The sequence below is a fragment of the Rhineura floridana genome, chromosome 3, assembly GCF_030035675.1.
Source record: "Rhineura floridana isolate rRhiFlo1 chromosome 3, rRhiFlo1.hap2, whole genome shotgun sequence".
In the NCBI taxonomy this organism is placed as follows: domain Eukaryota; kingdom Metazoa; phylum Chordata; class Lepidosauria; order Squamata; family Rhineuridae; genus Rhineura; species Rhineura floridana.
The window spans coordinates 205,581,423-205,594,929 of record NC_084482.1 but is presented as its reverse complement, the minus strand read 5'-3'; the positions used below and the strand labels follow the sequence as shown (position 1 = coordinate 205,594,929).

At 42.5% G+C, this 13,507-nt stretch overlaps 1 protein-coding gene across 1 annotated transcript in view; it reads right to left on the bottom strand.

Moving 5' to 3' along the window:
• Positions 1-636: 636 nt before the first annotated feature.
• The window catches only part of LOC133381279 (zinc finger protein 883-like), a 33,973-nt gene continuing 21,102 nt past the window's right edge, over positions 637-13,507 (bottom strand). The window contains exons 3-4 of the mRNA XM_061620181.1: positions 6,041-6,167; positions 637-4,092 (exon numbers count right to left, since the gene is read on the bottom strand). Of these exons, the coding sequence (XP_061476165.1) occupies positions 2,099-4,092; positions 6,041-6,167 (2,121 nt within the window). The 3' untranslated portion in view covers positions 637-2,098. The remainder of the gene's footprint in view (positions 4,093-6,040; positions 6,168-13,507) is intronic.

The window sequence follows — 13,507 nt, the reverse complement described above, 5'->3', positions numbered from 1 at the left end:
AGGGTCCTATAGATTGGATCCAGAAGAACAGAGATGAAAGGAAAAGGTTGGAAAAGATAAAAGAGCAAAATAGAAACCACACCTGGGATTAAGAAAAGATATTAAACAAGAAACAAATGTATATGAACACTAGAAAAGCAATATCTGCTCCAAGTTTTTTATGAGCCAAAGCTCCAGCCCCAAAGGACTTAGAGGAGACTGGCCTCAAACAGCCTCAAAACTGAAGAAGGGACAGATTCACGCCAAGAAATCCATTCTCTGAAAGAGAAGGGAAAAAGCCAAGCTGGGTTGCAAAGGCCCCAGAACAACCAAAAATCTAGTAGAAGAACCTGGAGTGAAAGCAAAAATATAATGAAGCAAAGAAGCAGTAAGAACGTTTTATAAGAACATGGCAAGTGCTACTATTTAAGAATTGGTGCCCGAGTTTGCTTTTTCTCGCTTCCCTCGTGTCTCATTGTTTAGCTTGTCAGCCTGTGGGCAGGGAGTGTAATAATAATAATAATAATAATAATAAACCTTATTTCTACCCCGCCCTTTTCCCAATAGGACTCAGAGCGGCTTACAACTTACTTGAGTTTATCTAAGCTGTTCTGGGAGCCTTTTTGGCTGAAGAACAGGGTCCAGGTGCTCTAAAACAAAGACGAATAGTGAGTTCTAGCACTGTATAGTCTTTTTTTGATCTCGCCACAGACATGTGCAACTTTTCTGCATTCTGTTCTATCTTTTTCTCTCACCTCAATTTTTGTTATTAAATGATCAGTTCTGTATTATGACAGGTCACGGGACAAAATACCTGTCTTTCTGTCATTTTAGGGCCTGACAAGATCCTAAGCCTTATCGCCCTGTTGATAACATGTTTTGAGATCATTCAATAGTTGTAATTCAGATCATGGAGTTTACATTATTACATGTTCTTGTTCCAAATGGTATGTGGACAGACTTCAAGATCTTTGAGAGTTAGGATTAAAGAGCATGACAGCAACATTCACACACAGACTACGGAACTCATCTCACCATGCATTTTATTCAACATCACCATTCCATGGACTCGTTAAGATTTTTTTGCATTGGAACATGTCCAATCAACTTCATTTAAATGTGTCTCACTAATTTATTTCTTAAGAGAGAAGCATTTTGGAACCACAAATTAAAATAGTTGTTTCTTATTGGTCTTAATGACAGATTTGCTAGCCTGATATGAGTTGCCTCCTAGTCAGTGCATCGTCTCCTAGTAAGCCTTGTGAGGGTGCAGGGAGACCCACAAAGGTTCCCGTGTCAGCATTTCTGCTTCTCACAATACAGGAAGGAAAACACTTCTGCCCTCAATGCAGGTATTCGGGCCCACATTAGACATAAATTTCTTGACCATTTTTTTTATCCATTCCACTCCACATCTCTTTCATTCCACTTCACCTTCACTATGCACACAAATTCGCCCCCAAAACTGAGCACAGTAACAAGCTTCACTGAAGCTTTCCCAAGAGATGAAACCTTTTAATGATTCTTTAAACTGATATATACTAGAGGCATCTTTTATATAGGAGGTGGAATGAGAGGTGAAAGGTGTTCACCAATTTGAACATTAATTATTGTGACTGAAGCTCTTTCAGCATTCTATAGTTTCTCCCTTTTAATAACCCTTTGATGTGAAAAAAGAATGTCAAGCCATTTCCTCCTATGAATTAGTTGATGCAAAATACAGCAGGTATGCTAAATGAAACTCCTTCCACACTCTGAACAGTTACAGTAGTGCCCCACGCATATGGCTGGTTACGTTCCAAACCCCTGCCTAAAAGCGAAACCCGCCAAAAACGGGAACTCCTTCAATAAAATGGCACCCAACACCGTAAAAGTGGAACAAGCATTGTATGAGTGGGGCCTTACTCTAATTTTAGCTGCCGTATTAGCAGAAAGCAAGTGGGCCACTAAACAGCAGGGCCCTACTGTATATCGTTTCCCCCAATGTGCTTTTTTTATGATAGCAAGGGTGTGCCACTGACTAAAGCTCTTTCTACATTCCAGACATTGTAAGGCTTTCCCTGATGGATCCTTTGACGTCCAAAAAGGTGGCCATGCCGACTGAAGCTCTCTCCACACTCTATACATTAATAAGGTTTGTCCCCATATGAGTAATTAGATGTGAAGTAAGGTGGTGGCTACGACTGAAGTTCTTTCCACATTCCAAGCATTTGTAAGGTTTGTCCCCTGTATGAGTTCTTTGATGTCTAGAAAATGTGCTACTCTGAGTGAAGCTGTTCCCACACTCCAAGCACTTATAAGGTTTGTCCCCCGTATGAGTTCTTTGATGCACATTAAGGGTGGCACTTGTACTGCAGCTCTTTCCACACACCAAGCATTTATAAGGTTTCTCCCCTGTATGGGTTCTTCGATGTGCAGTAAGGGCGCTACTCGTACTGCAGCTCTTTCCACACACAAAGCATTTATAAGGTTTCTCCCCTGTATGAGTTCTTTGATGTGAAATAAGGTTACCATTTGTACTGCAACTCTTTCCACACACCAAGCATTGGTAAGGTTTTTCCCCTGTATGACTTCTTTGATGTATCTGAAGACTACCATTGTGACAAAAGCTCTTTCCACACTCCATGCATTTATAAGGTTTGTCCCCTGTATGACTTCTTTGATGTAAAGTAACAGAGGTACTCCGACTGAAGCTCTTTCCACATTCCAGGCATTTATATGGTTTCTCCCCTGTATGAGTTCTTTGATGTCTAGTAAGGGTGCCTCTGTCACTGAAGCTCTTTCTACACTCCAAGCATTTATAAGGTTTGTCCCCTGTATGAGTTCTGTGATGTGTAGTAAGGGAGCTACTGTTACTGAAGCTCTTTCCACACTCTAAGCATTTATAAGGTTTGTGCCCTGTATGAGTTCTGTGATGTGTAGTAAGGGAGCTACTGCAACTGAAGCTCTTTCCACACTCCAAGCATTGATAAGGTTTGTCCCCTGTATGCGTCCTTTGATGTTTAGTAAGGGTGCTACTGTCACTGAAGCTCTTTCCACACTCTAAGCATTGATAAGGTTTGTCCCCTCTATGAATTATTCGATGTCTAAAAAGTGTGCCACTCTGACTGAAGGCTTTTCCACACACCAAGCATATACAAGGTTTGTTTCCTGTATGAGTTCTTTGATGTACTGTAAGGGCTCCACTGTGTCTAAAGCACTTTCCACACTCCAAGCACTGATAAGGTTTGTCCCCTGTATGGATGCGTTGATGTACCTGAAGAGCACCATTCTGTCTAAAGCTCTTTCCACACTCCAAGCATTGATAAGGCTTGTCCCCTCTATGAATTCTTTGATGTCTAGAAAATGTGCCACTCTGCCTGAAACTCTTTCCACACTCCAAGCATTTATAAGGCTTGTCCCCTCTATGAATTCTTTGATGCGCATTAAGGGCTCCATTATGAGAGAAGCTCTTTCCACACTCCAGGCATATTTTATAAGGTTTGTCCCCTGTGTGCACTTTCTTATTTTCCTCTATGTGAGTTCTCTGATGTCTAGCCAGGTGATTAACCTGCCTAAAACTCTTGCCACAGTCCATACATTTGTATGATTTCCCTACTGTGTAGATTCTCTCATGGCTGACAATCACTGACTGATTAGAACAGCTCTTGCTACCTTTGGAAAATGTATATCGTTTCTCTCCCATAATTTTTTTCCCACAGGAAGCAAGACTTCCACTGTGACTGATACTTTCCCCACAGCCTAAGGATGTATTTGGTTCCTTTCTTGTGTGAACCGTCTGATGTCTAAGAAGGGTTAATTTATCAAAAAATCCATTCCCACATTTTAAGCATTTATATGGTTTCTTTCTCGTATGCCTTCTCCAATATGTTCTCTGGGGTTTCTGGCCATTTATCTTTTTACTGCACTCAGGAGACATTCTTGTTTCCTTTAGGTAATGAATACTGCCTTGCATTTTATTTTCACCACCTTCAGAAGTACTGGATTCATCCGCCGGCTTTTGCATTTGTCTCCCCTCTTGTCTCTTCGCGTCATCTTGACTCCCCAATTCCCACTCCTCCTTCTCCTCTTCAGCTGTTTCCAGTGACACTTCTGTGATTCCCTGGACATCTCCTGAGGGAATAAAAAGGAAGGCTGGTAAAGCTCTGTGGAGATATGCTGTTTATATATCTGTCTGTTTATGATTTGTACTTTGAAAAAATATTTCTGCTTGTTCTCTTGATGTCTGGGTGTAATTGTTAAAATTCAAGGCCTGTATAGTTACTATGTTAGAGACCTGTTTTAGCCTGGATCAGGTAAATATCATTTTGGTCGGTCTGGAAAACAACATGTTCTGATTAGCTGGAGGTTCTGGAGAGCAAAAGATGGGCAGTTAACTGTCAGTTGGCAAAGGCAGTTGATGAGAGAGGTGTAAGGCAGAGACCAGAGACTGCTGAGGTGAAAGTGGAGACCAGAGTGGTGGCAGGCTGGCTACTAACTTAGAAACCGGGAAGACACTACATGGCCTATGTGATGGTTGTATGAGGCCTGATGGCAAAAGTAGCCAAAAGTTATGTTTGTCACCTCAGTTAAGGTCATGTAGCTAGTCTTATGCACAGGACATGACCTTTGGCAATCCCATCAATGTGATCCAAAAATAATTGGAAGAGTTTGGAGAGGAGCTCATTGTTAAAATCTATATCTAATCAAAGTAGCTGAAGGGTGAATATCACCACCTGCCTCCACAAAAAGAAATCCCATCAGCTGACCACATGACTCATACTAGCTATAGGACCCTAGGCTCCCACTGGGAGGAAGGGTGGGAAATTAAAAAAAAAATGCAGAATGACACTCCCTTGAGCCCATCAACGCTGGAATTTCATTTGGGGGTTTTCTCCAGAGGATATAAAAACCAGACCCTTGGCACCATTTTTTGGTTCTTCGTTCTGGTTATCCAGTTCCACTATGAAATCACTTGCTGAATCAATTGTGCAGGCCCTGGCTCCCTAGATCCACTCTGCTGAGTATCGCTCTGCCCGAGGTCACTTGCTCAATCACTTGGCCAGCCAGAACCCAGCGGTCTGACTCCCGTGCTTTTCTTCCACTACCTCTGGCCCCTGATGCTGAAGCAGAGGTCCCCACTTGCTGCAGCTGCTTCAAAAGCCCCTTTCAGGGCTCCACTACTTCTCCTGCTTTATTCTGGACCTTTGCCAGCTGAAGCAGAGATCCAAGAAGCCATTCGCAGGGCCTGCCTGCTGCCTTTGCTGTCTTCCTGACATATAAACATGAATATGCTTGAACAAGCATCAGTCTTTTGGGCTACCCAGGACTAGCCAACTCAAAGGGATGTCACTCACCAGTGACTTTGCTGCCTCTTTCCACAAGGAAGAGGAGCAAGGCAGAGGCTGGTCTGCACAGGAGCACCTGTGGAGGCAATCTGGTACTCTTCCTGGTGTCCCCACACACCCCAAACTACCTGCTGCCTCGCCCCTATCTCTTCCTGCCGGCCACTTTTCAGTCTATCAACCTTAGTGCTGTGTACTCTGGAATGGGAATTTCCCCCCACCCCGTCTCAACAAGAGAGGTACTTGGCCAAGAGAAAGAGAATCAACAGAAACAACTCATATCAGATGCATCCATTTGCCACCATTATCTGAGGCAGTACAGGGATCATGAATGAGGAGAGCATCGCTTCCCAGGGGCATCTGGCTGGCCACTGTGAAAACAGAAGCCTGGACTACACAGGCCTTTGGTTTGATCCACAAGATTTTTCATACAGTAGGGCCCCGCTTATATGGCGGGTTCTGCTCCGGACCCACGCCGTAAAGCAGAAATCGCCGTAAAGCGGAACCCTATTGATTTTAATGGGTCACGTCGCACGAAAATGATGCGAAAATGCCGCAAAAGCGGCTTTAAAAGAGGGGAGGAAAGCCGCCACATTAGCGGAACGCCGGGAAGCGGAGCCCTACTGTATATTCTTATGCCCTGGCTAAGTCCATCACCACCTTTCTAATGATCTCATTGGTAACACCACCAACAGGAATTCTTGCCTTCCATAGCTATTAAGGGCAAAAGTACTTACCCAGAGAGGTTGCCATCTCATGGATCTCCCATACGACCTCCTTGTACAGAGCTCTTTGGCCTGGATCCAGCAGGACCCACTCCTCCGGAGTGAAATGGAAGGCCCCTTCTTCAAAGGCCACCGGTCCCTGGAACAAGGAAAAAATTGCCTTCCTCATGAATTCTCCCAGGCAAGGTGTGGACATCACCTGCCCTCAATTCACAGTTTGAAGAGAGATGTGGCAAGTGGGGATTTTTCATTTATTGTTTACAAATCATCTGAAGTCCAGATGGCATCTACCCGAGAGGTCTTAAACAACTCAAATGTCACATTGCTGATCTTCTAATGAAAATATGTAAATTCTCCTGAAGATCGGTTTCCGTATCTGAGGATTGGGTGAATATATTACAATTTATTTTTTAAAAAGGACCCAGAACGTATCCTGGAAATTGAAGGTCAATTAGCTTACTATCTGCTTCAGGGAAACTAGTAGAAATTATTATTAAAGACAGAGTTAGCATACATATAGAAGAATATAGCAATCATTGGATAAGACAAAGATGCTCTTATGGATCAGTACAGTAGGGCCCCACTTATATGGCGGGTTACGTTTCGGACCCCAGCTGTAAAGTGAAAAACTCTGTAAAGCGGAACCCATTGAATAGAATGGTACAAGATGCCCGAAAACCGCTGTAAAAGCAGAACAAGCGCCGTATGAGTGGGGTTTTAGTCTAACTGCGTCTGAGACCACTGTATTAGAGAAGTGCTGTAAAGCGAGGCCCTGCTGTAACTGTTTAAAGATCAGGAAGGAGAGAGTAGGAATGAAGACAGTCCTTGCAATGGGGGGATGTAAGAAGCCCCCCCCATCAGTATTAGGACCTGTGCTTTTTAGCTTGTTCTGAAATGACCTGGAATTACAGGTGAGCAATGAGGTAACCAGGTTTACTGAAGATACCAAATTCTTCTGGGTGGTTAAAACAAATAGGGATTGTGAGGAGCTCTAAATGGATATTTCCAAACAGAGTTGGGCATTAAAACTGCAAATGAAAGTAACTGTAAGCAAGCGTCAAGTGGTGCACTTCCAAGCAAAAAATCCTAACTTTGCCTGTCTACTAATGAGATCTCAACTGATGGTGACTGACCAGGAAAGAGACCTTGGGGTCATAGTGCATGCCGCAGTGAAGATACTGATGCAGTGTGAGACAGCTCTGAAATCAATTCCATATTAGGGATCATGAAGAAAGGGACTGAGATGAAAACTGCCAATCTCATAATGCAGTTATACACATTGAACGGGTGACCATACTTAGAATACCGCCCACAGTTCTCATTGCTTGAGCTCAAAAATAATATTGAGGAGGCAGAAGAAGTTCAGAAAAGGGAAACAAAAATGATCAAGGGGATGAAGCAGAGAGGTCACAGCATGGGGGGAGTTATTTTAGAGAAAGGGCAAGAGATACTCCACACATCTCATGACTAAACAGTCTGTTTCAGGCAATCATTATACACCCTACAAAGACATTATAATTATATTCACTAATAGGCAAAAAACCTTGCGGTTTAAGAATGTACCTATAGCCCACAGATATTTCTACCAAACTTTAAAAAGCAGGGAAATAGGGCAGCTATAGTGAATGCACCAGGGGAGCAGGAGACCTGACCTCCTCTCTGAGATATTGTACTGCCCTACAAAGTTGTCAAAATGCAAACACAATTTGGGTCGGTCTTTCACAGTCCAATCCACTTGCTGTGTAGCTTGGAAGAATTTGGTAACATGTGCATCTGAGCATATGGTGAGTGGTGGCAACACCTGCCATCTCCAAAGATGGAGAATTATATTTTTGTATGTTTGTTGGTGTTCTTCTTACTTTGCTTCTTTCCTGTGTTACTAATGTTTCTACAGAGAATCTAAACTAGAAAATTTTATTTCCCTCATTATTCATCCTAGAAATCTGTGTCAAATTTATTTGTATTAATTTCAAAGACTTTTTATTGGTCAATGTCATATGATGGTGAAGATAGCCTTTTTTGTTTTAAACTGGAGGTTATGGTCTATTTCTATTTTGGGTGTATTAACAGTTGGACCTGAAACTGCAGTTTAATGTAAAATCAGACTGATTACAATATGCTGCTACTTTAGCAATGACTCTAGTTGTTGGAAAAAAGAGGATGCATGTCTTCAGCCTGCTATGTTTAAACCACTTTATTTAAGGCAAGGTGTTCACGATCAATTAAAAACATAGAGCACACCTAGAATTTTGCTAGAATGTATTTCACCTCCCACTGTTTTATCTTGTGCAAATTGATACACTTCTGAGATCCACTGGAGACTATTTTGCAGAAGTCAGTGCCATTATTCCACAATTATGTTTGGAGTTTTTTAGTATAAATTTTGCAAAGTGTTGCTGTACTTCACATATTCATAGAAACAAAAGCAAAAGAAAATGATTTCCTATAGAAAACTTCACTAAGTTTGCAAAGTAAATCAGACATATTTAAAGTGACCATCTGAACTATATCAACTGTCTTAATAATGTTGCTTCCTCCCGGCTAAAACAAAATCAGCACAGGACATACCTTCTTTCTATTATTTGGGCTGATTACATGTGTAGCCACCACTCACCATATGCTCAGAGGCACATGTTACCAAATTCTTCCAAGCTACACAGCAAGTGGATTCGACTGTGAAAGACCGACCCAAATTGTGTTTGCATTTTGACAACTTTGTAGGGCAGTACAATATCTCAGAGAGGAGGTCAGGTCTCCTGCTCCCCTGGTGCATTCACTATAGCTGCCCAATTTCCCTGCTTTTTAAAGTTTGGTAGAAATATCTGTGGGCTCTAGGTACATTCTTAAACCGCAAGGTTTTTTGCCTATTAGTGAATTTCCCTGCTTTTTAATCCGGGATGTAAGAAATGGGATCCTGTGCAAGTTTGCTGAGAATGGATTGATCATTTGCATGCTTATTGAGTTAAGTGGGATTTACACACACACACCAGGCAATCATGCTTAGGATAGGTGAAACTGACCACAGGGGATGGGGAAGGGAGGAGGGGGAGGAGGGAGGGGTGGAAAAGCAGAGGGGAGGACTGGGATGGGAGCAGGCAGGAGGGAGAGGGGAGAAGAAGGACAGATGTGGTCGTTTGCATGTTTATTGAGTTCAGTGGGATTTACTCCCATGCACTCATGCTTAGGATAGGTAAAACTGACTGGGGGGGAGGGACGGAGGGCTGGAGTGGGCAGGGAAGGCGGAAGAAGGAAGAGGGGAGGAGAAAGGGAGAGGAAAGGGAAAGGAGGGAAAAGGCAGGTCTGATCATTTGTATGATTATTGAGTTGAATCGGATATACTCCTATGCAATCATGACTAGGATAGGTAAAACTGACCAGGCTGGGCCTGCCAACCAAGACGTCTTCTGTATCTTTCACAGTTGGGCAGGGGGAAGGGAGAATTCTACCTTGTGGTTTTTCCCATTACAATGTTGCAAGAACACCAGCACTTGGCTGACTTTCTCTTCTCCTAAAGATACAGGATCAGTCTCAGGCCCTGAACCTGGCAACCCTACCTCCCACCCAAATTTAAAACAAAGCTGTCCCTGGCCACATCCACACCAGGCCTCTATTACACTTTGGACAATCATTATTTATTTATCTATTTATTTAGTGTATTTATATACCGCCCCATAGCCAAAGCTCTCTGGGCGGTTTACAATAACTAAAAACATTAAAAACAGATATACAAATTTAAAAACACATCTTTTAAAAACAATTTAAAAGAATTTATCACGGCTTCTCTCAAAGCCATGGCTCAAAGTCAATCATGGCTTCTCTGAAAGAATCCTGGGAAGTGTAGTTAGTGAAGGGTGCTGAGAGTTGCTAGGAGACGCCCTGTTCCTCTCACAGACCTTTAATCAGAGTGGCTGACTGTTAAACCATTCTCTCAGGGGAATAGGAGTCTCCTCTCAGCATCCTTCACAAACTACACTTCCCAGGATTCTTTGAGGGAAGCCATGACTGTCTCAAGTGAAATCAAGTCTGGTGTGGGTGTGGCCCTCTAATTAGCCAAGCCCAGCAGCTGTGAGGCTTTTAGAACAATGACAGTTGGTCCTTACTGAGCATGCCCCGTGTTATAATAGGCTTCCAGCCAAAATTTCTTAAATTAATTAAAAATCAACCAGGCATTTTTTTTAACTTTTAAACTGCAGTAGATGAAGGTCAGAGTATGGGACAAGGTCAGTATTAGGATTACAGGTACTCTGTGAACATGGCTGATTTTTAATGAATTTCAACAGATTATGAGAACTCGCACAAAAAAGTCCAAAAGGGGTCTGAGTTTTTTTCTCTCGTTTTAGACTTTGAACTCTCGAATCTCTCTGTTTCGTGTATCGCCATGAAAATTGACAGGGTTGTTAAGCAAGCGTTTCTGAGTTCAGAACTATACGTTTTGTAAGGTTTTGTTTTGAAATGAGCTTATGGGAAGCCTCAGAATGGCATGGGGGGGATATTTTCCATTTAACATTGCAGAATGTGAAAAATCCCCGCTGACTATAGTATACAGCCACTCTTGTGGCTGTATAATTCTAATGAACACCAAGCAAACTTAGGAGTCATTCCAGTAGATTTCAATGGATTTGAATAAGTGGTTGTCGCACCAGTTTTAAATTTTTTAAAAAAATCCTACCCACATTGAGACATCAAAAACACAAAAAAATTTCATGTGGCACCCCTGATTTGAGGGGAACTGTCATCTAAAAACGGGCACTCCAAGGGTTTGCATTATTATTAATTTCTCTGTTTCTATAAATAGTATCAACTTCAACCAATAGAGCTTTTGTTCACCATAGCCTGCTTGTCATAGGGTACTGGGAGGAAGGGCGAGATATAAATTTATTATATCACAATAATAATAATAATTTTTATATAGTTAACTTGTTGTTGTTATGTGCCTTCAGGTCGACTACGACTTATGGCGACCCTATAAATCAGCAATCTCCAAGAGCATCTGTCATGAACCACCCTGTTCAGATCTTGTAACTTCAGGTCTGTGGCTTCCTTAATGGAATCAATCCATCTCTTGTTTGGCCTTCCTCTTTTTCTACTCCCTTCTGTTTTTCCCAGCATTATTGTCTTTTCTAGTGAATCATGTCTTCTCATTATGTGTCCAATGTATGATAACCTCAATTTCATTATTTTAGCTTCTAGTGACAGTTCTGGTTTAATTTGTTCTAACAACCGTTATTTGTCTTTTTTGCAGTCCATGGTATCCACAACGCTCTCCTCCAACACCACATTTCAAATGAGTTGATTTTTCTCTTATCCGCTTTTTTCACAGTCCAACTTTCACATCCATACATAGAGATCGGGAATACCATGGTCTGAATGATCCTGACTTTAGTGTTCAGTGATACATCCAGTGGCGTCACTAGGGTTGGTGTCACCCAGTGCGCTAACTCATGGTGTCTGGAATTCTCTGCCATACGATCTTCGCCATGCCCCCTCCCTGGTAAGTTTCCGCCAAGGACTAAAAACTTGGCTGTCCCAACGGGCGTATAGGCTTTTTAGTTAGTTTCAGTTTTATAGTGTACAGATGTGGGTTGATTGTTAATAGGAGATTGATGTTAAAATGTATTTATTTGTTATATATGCTGTATTTTAATTTTAATGATGTACGCTGCCTAGAGTGGCCGATTATTCGGCCAGATAGGTGGCCTAAAAATAAAATTTTATTATTATTATTATGGTGTCACCCCCATGGACCTCCTCCCGTACCAGACCATACAGAATCTTTAGTAATGTTTTTTGTACTAATGTTACTCGTAAATCGTAATTTCCGTATATCACTGAATGTAATGGCAATAGTAGTGACATAAACAACTAGCAATATTAAAATTACACCTTTAAATTACAATATCATACGCACAGCCTAAATGTATTTACATTTACATAGTTTCATGTGGTTAAAGTGAAAATTCGGTAAGAAAACAATAGAATTATTACAACGCTGAAGTTGGTTCCTAGTTCCCAGTTCCTTATTTGCTTGAAAGTTCAAAATGCTAAAAAAGAAGAAAAGTTGACACCTACAGCAACTTCAAGCCAAACTTAACATGTCTCTGAACCCCAAAATATATGTTGGGGTACCCTGTATGATATATCACTGTGATCGGGGGACTCTCCCCATCAATAATAATAATAAAATTATGCAATCAAAGTCATCAGGCTTCTGATATTATCATAAATACATAATGATGTCATAAAATCATAAAAAATAAGTACTTGGGGGTGCCCACCCCAAAATATGCTCTGGGCCAGGACATATCATATACCCCAGGAAAGGGGAGGGTGTACTCTTCGAGTTGCCACTGCATTCCGTCTGGCCCCGAGGTTCTGCTATGCACAGGGCACGGAAGAGGGCATCTATGCAAAACCAAAGCAGAGAAAAACATGCAGGACACCCTCCCTTTTCCTGTGGTATATGATTTGTCCTGGCCCAGAGCAGATTTTGGGGTGGGCACACCCAGTTACCTATCTTTTCCTGCGTATTTTTGTCCATGTTCGTTTTGCGTAGATCCCCTCATCTGTGCTCTGTGCCCAGCAGCAGCTCTGGGCCAGGTGGGACGCAGTGGCATCTCGCAGAGGACACCCTCCCCTTTCCTGGGGTGTATGATTTGTCCTGGCCCAGAGCAGATTTTGGAGTGGGTACCCCCAGTTACTTATTGTTCCTGTATGTTTTTATCCATTTTGATTTTGCATAGATGTCCTCGTGCGTGCCCGGTGCCAGGAGGGACCGCTCTGGGCCGGATGGGATGCAGTGGCATCTCATAGAGGACACCCTCCCCTTTCCTGGGGTTTACGATTTGTCCTGACCCAAAGCAAATTTTGGGGTGGGCACTCCCAATTTCTTACTTTTTCTTTCCTGTTTTTCTCTACCTTGGTTTTGCATAGATGCCCTCATCCGTGCCATGCACATAGCAGAAGCTCTGGGCCAGGCAGGACGCAGTGGCATCTCGTAGAGGACACCCTCCCCTTTCCTGGGGTATATGATTTGTTCTGGCCCAAAGCAGATTTTGGGGTGGGCATGTTGCCTGTTGGAAAGCTCCATGGGTTTCCACAAAGACAAGGAAGGGGTTAAAATTGTACAGAGCTGTTCAAGGGCACAAGGCAGCTGGAACAGAACTGAAAGTGTTTAAAAACCTTGAACAACACGCAGCAGTGTGGGGGGATGAGTTTTGTAGGAGAAAGAGCCTTGTACTGTGCAAACCTAATGAATCAAGTAAAAGATTCTCTTTACAAGATCCTGTTGTGAAGCTTCTTTACTTTGGGTACTAATTGGGCTATTGCTTGGGTGACCTGGCACCACGCTTCAACATTCGATCGCAGCGCAACAGGGCACCCCTAATTCCTTACTTTTTCCTTCCTGTTTTTCTCTATCTTGGTTTTGCATAGATGCCCTCATCCGTGCCCTGTGTGTAGCAGAAGCTCTGGGCCAGGCAG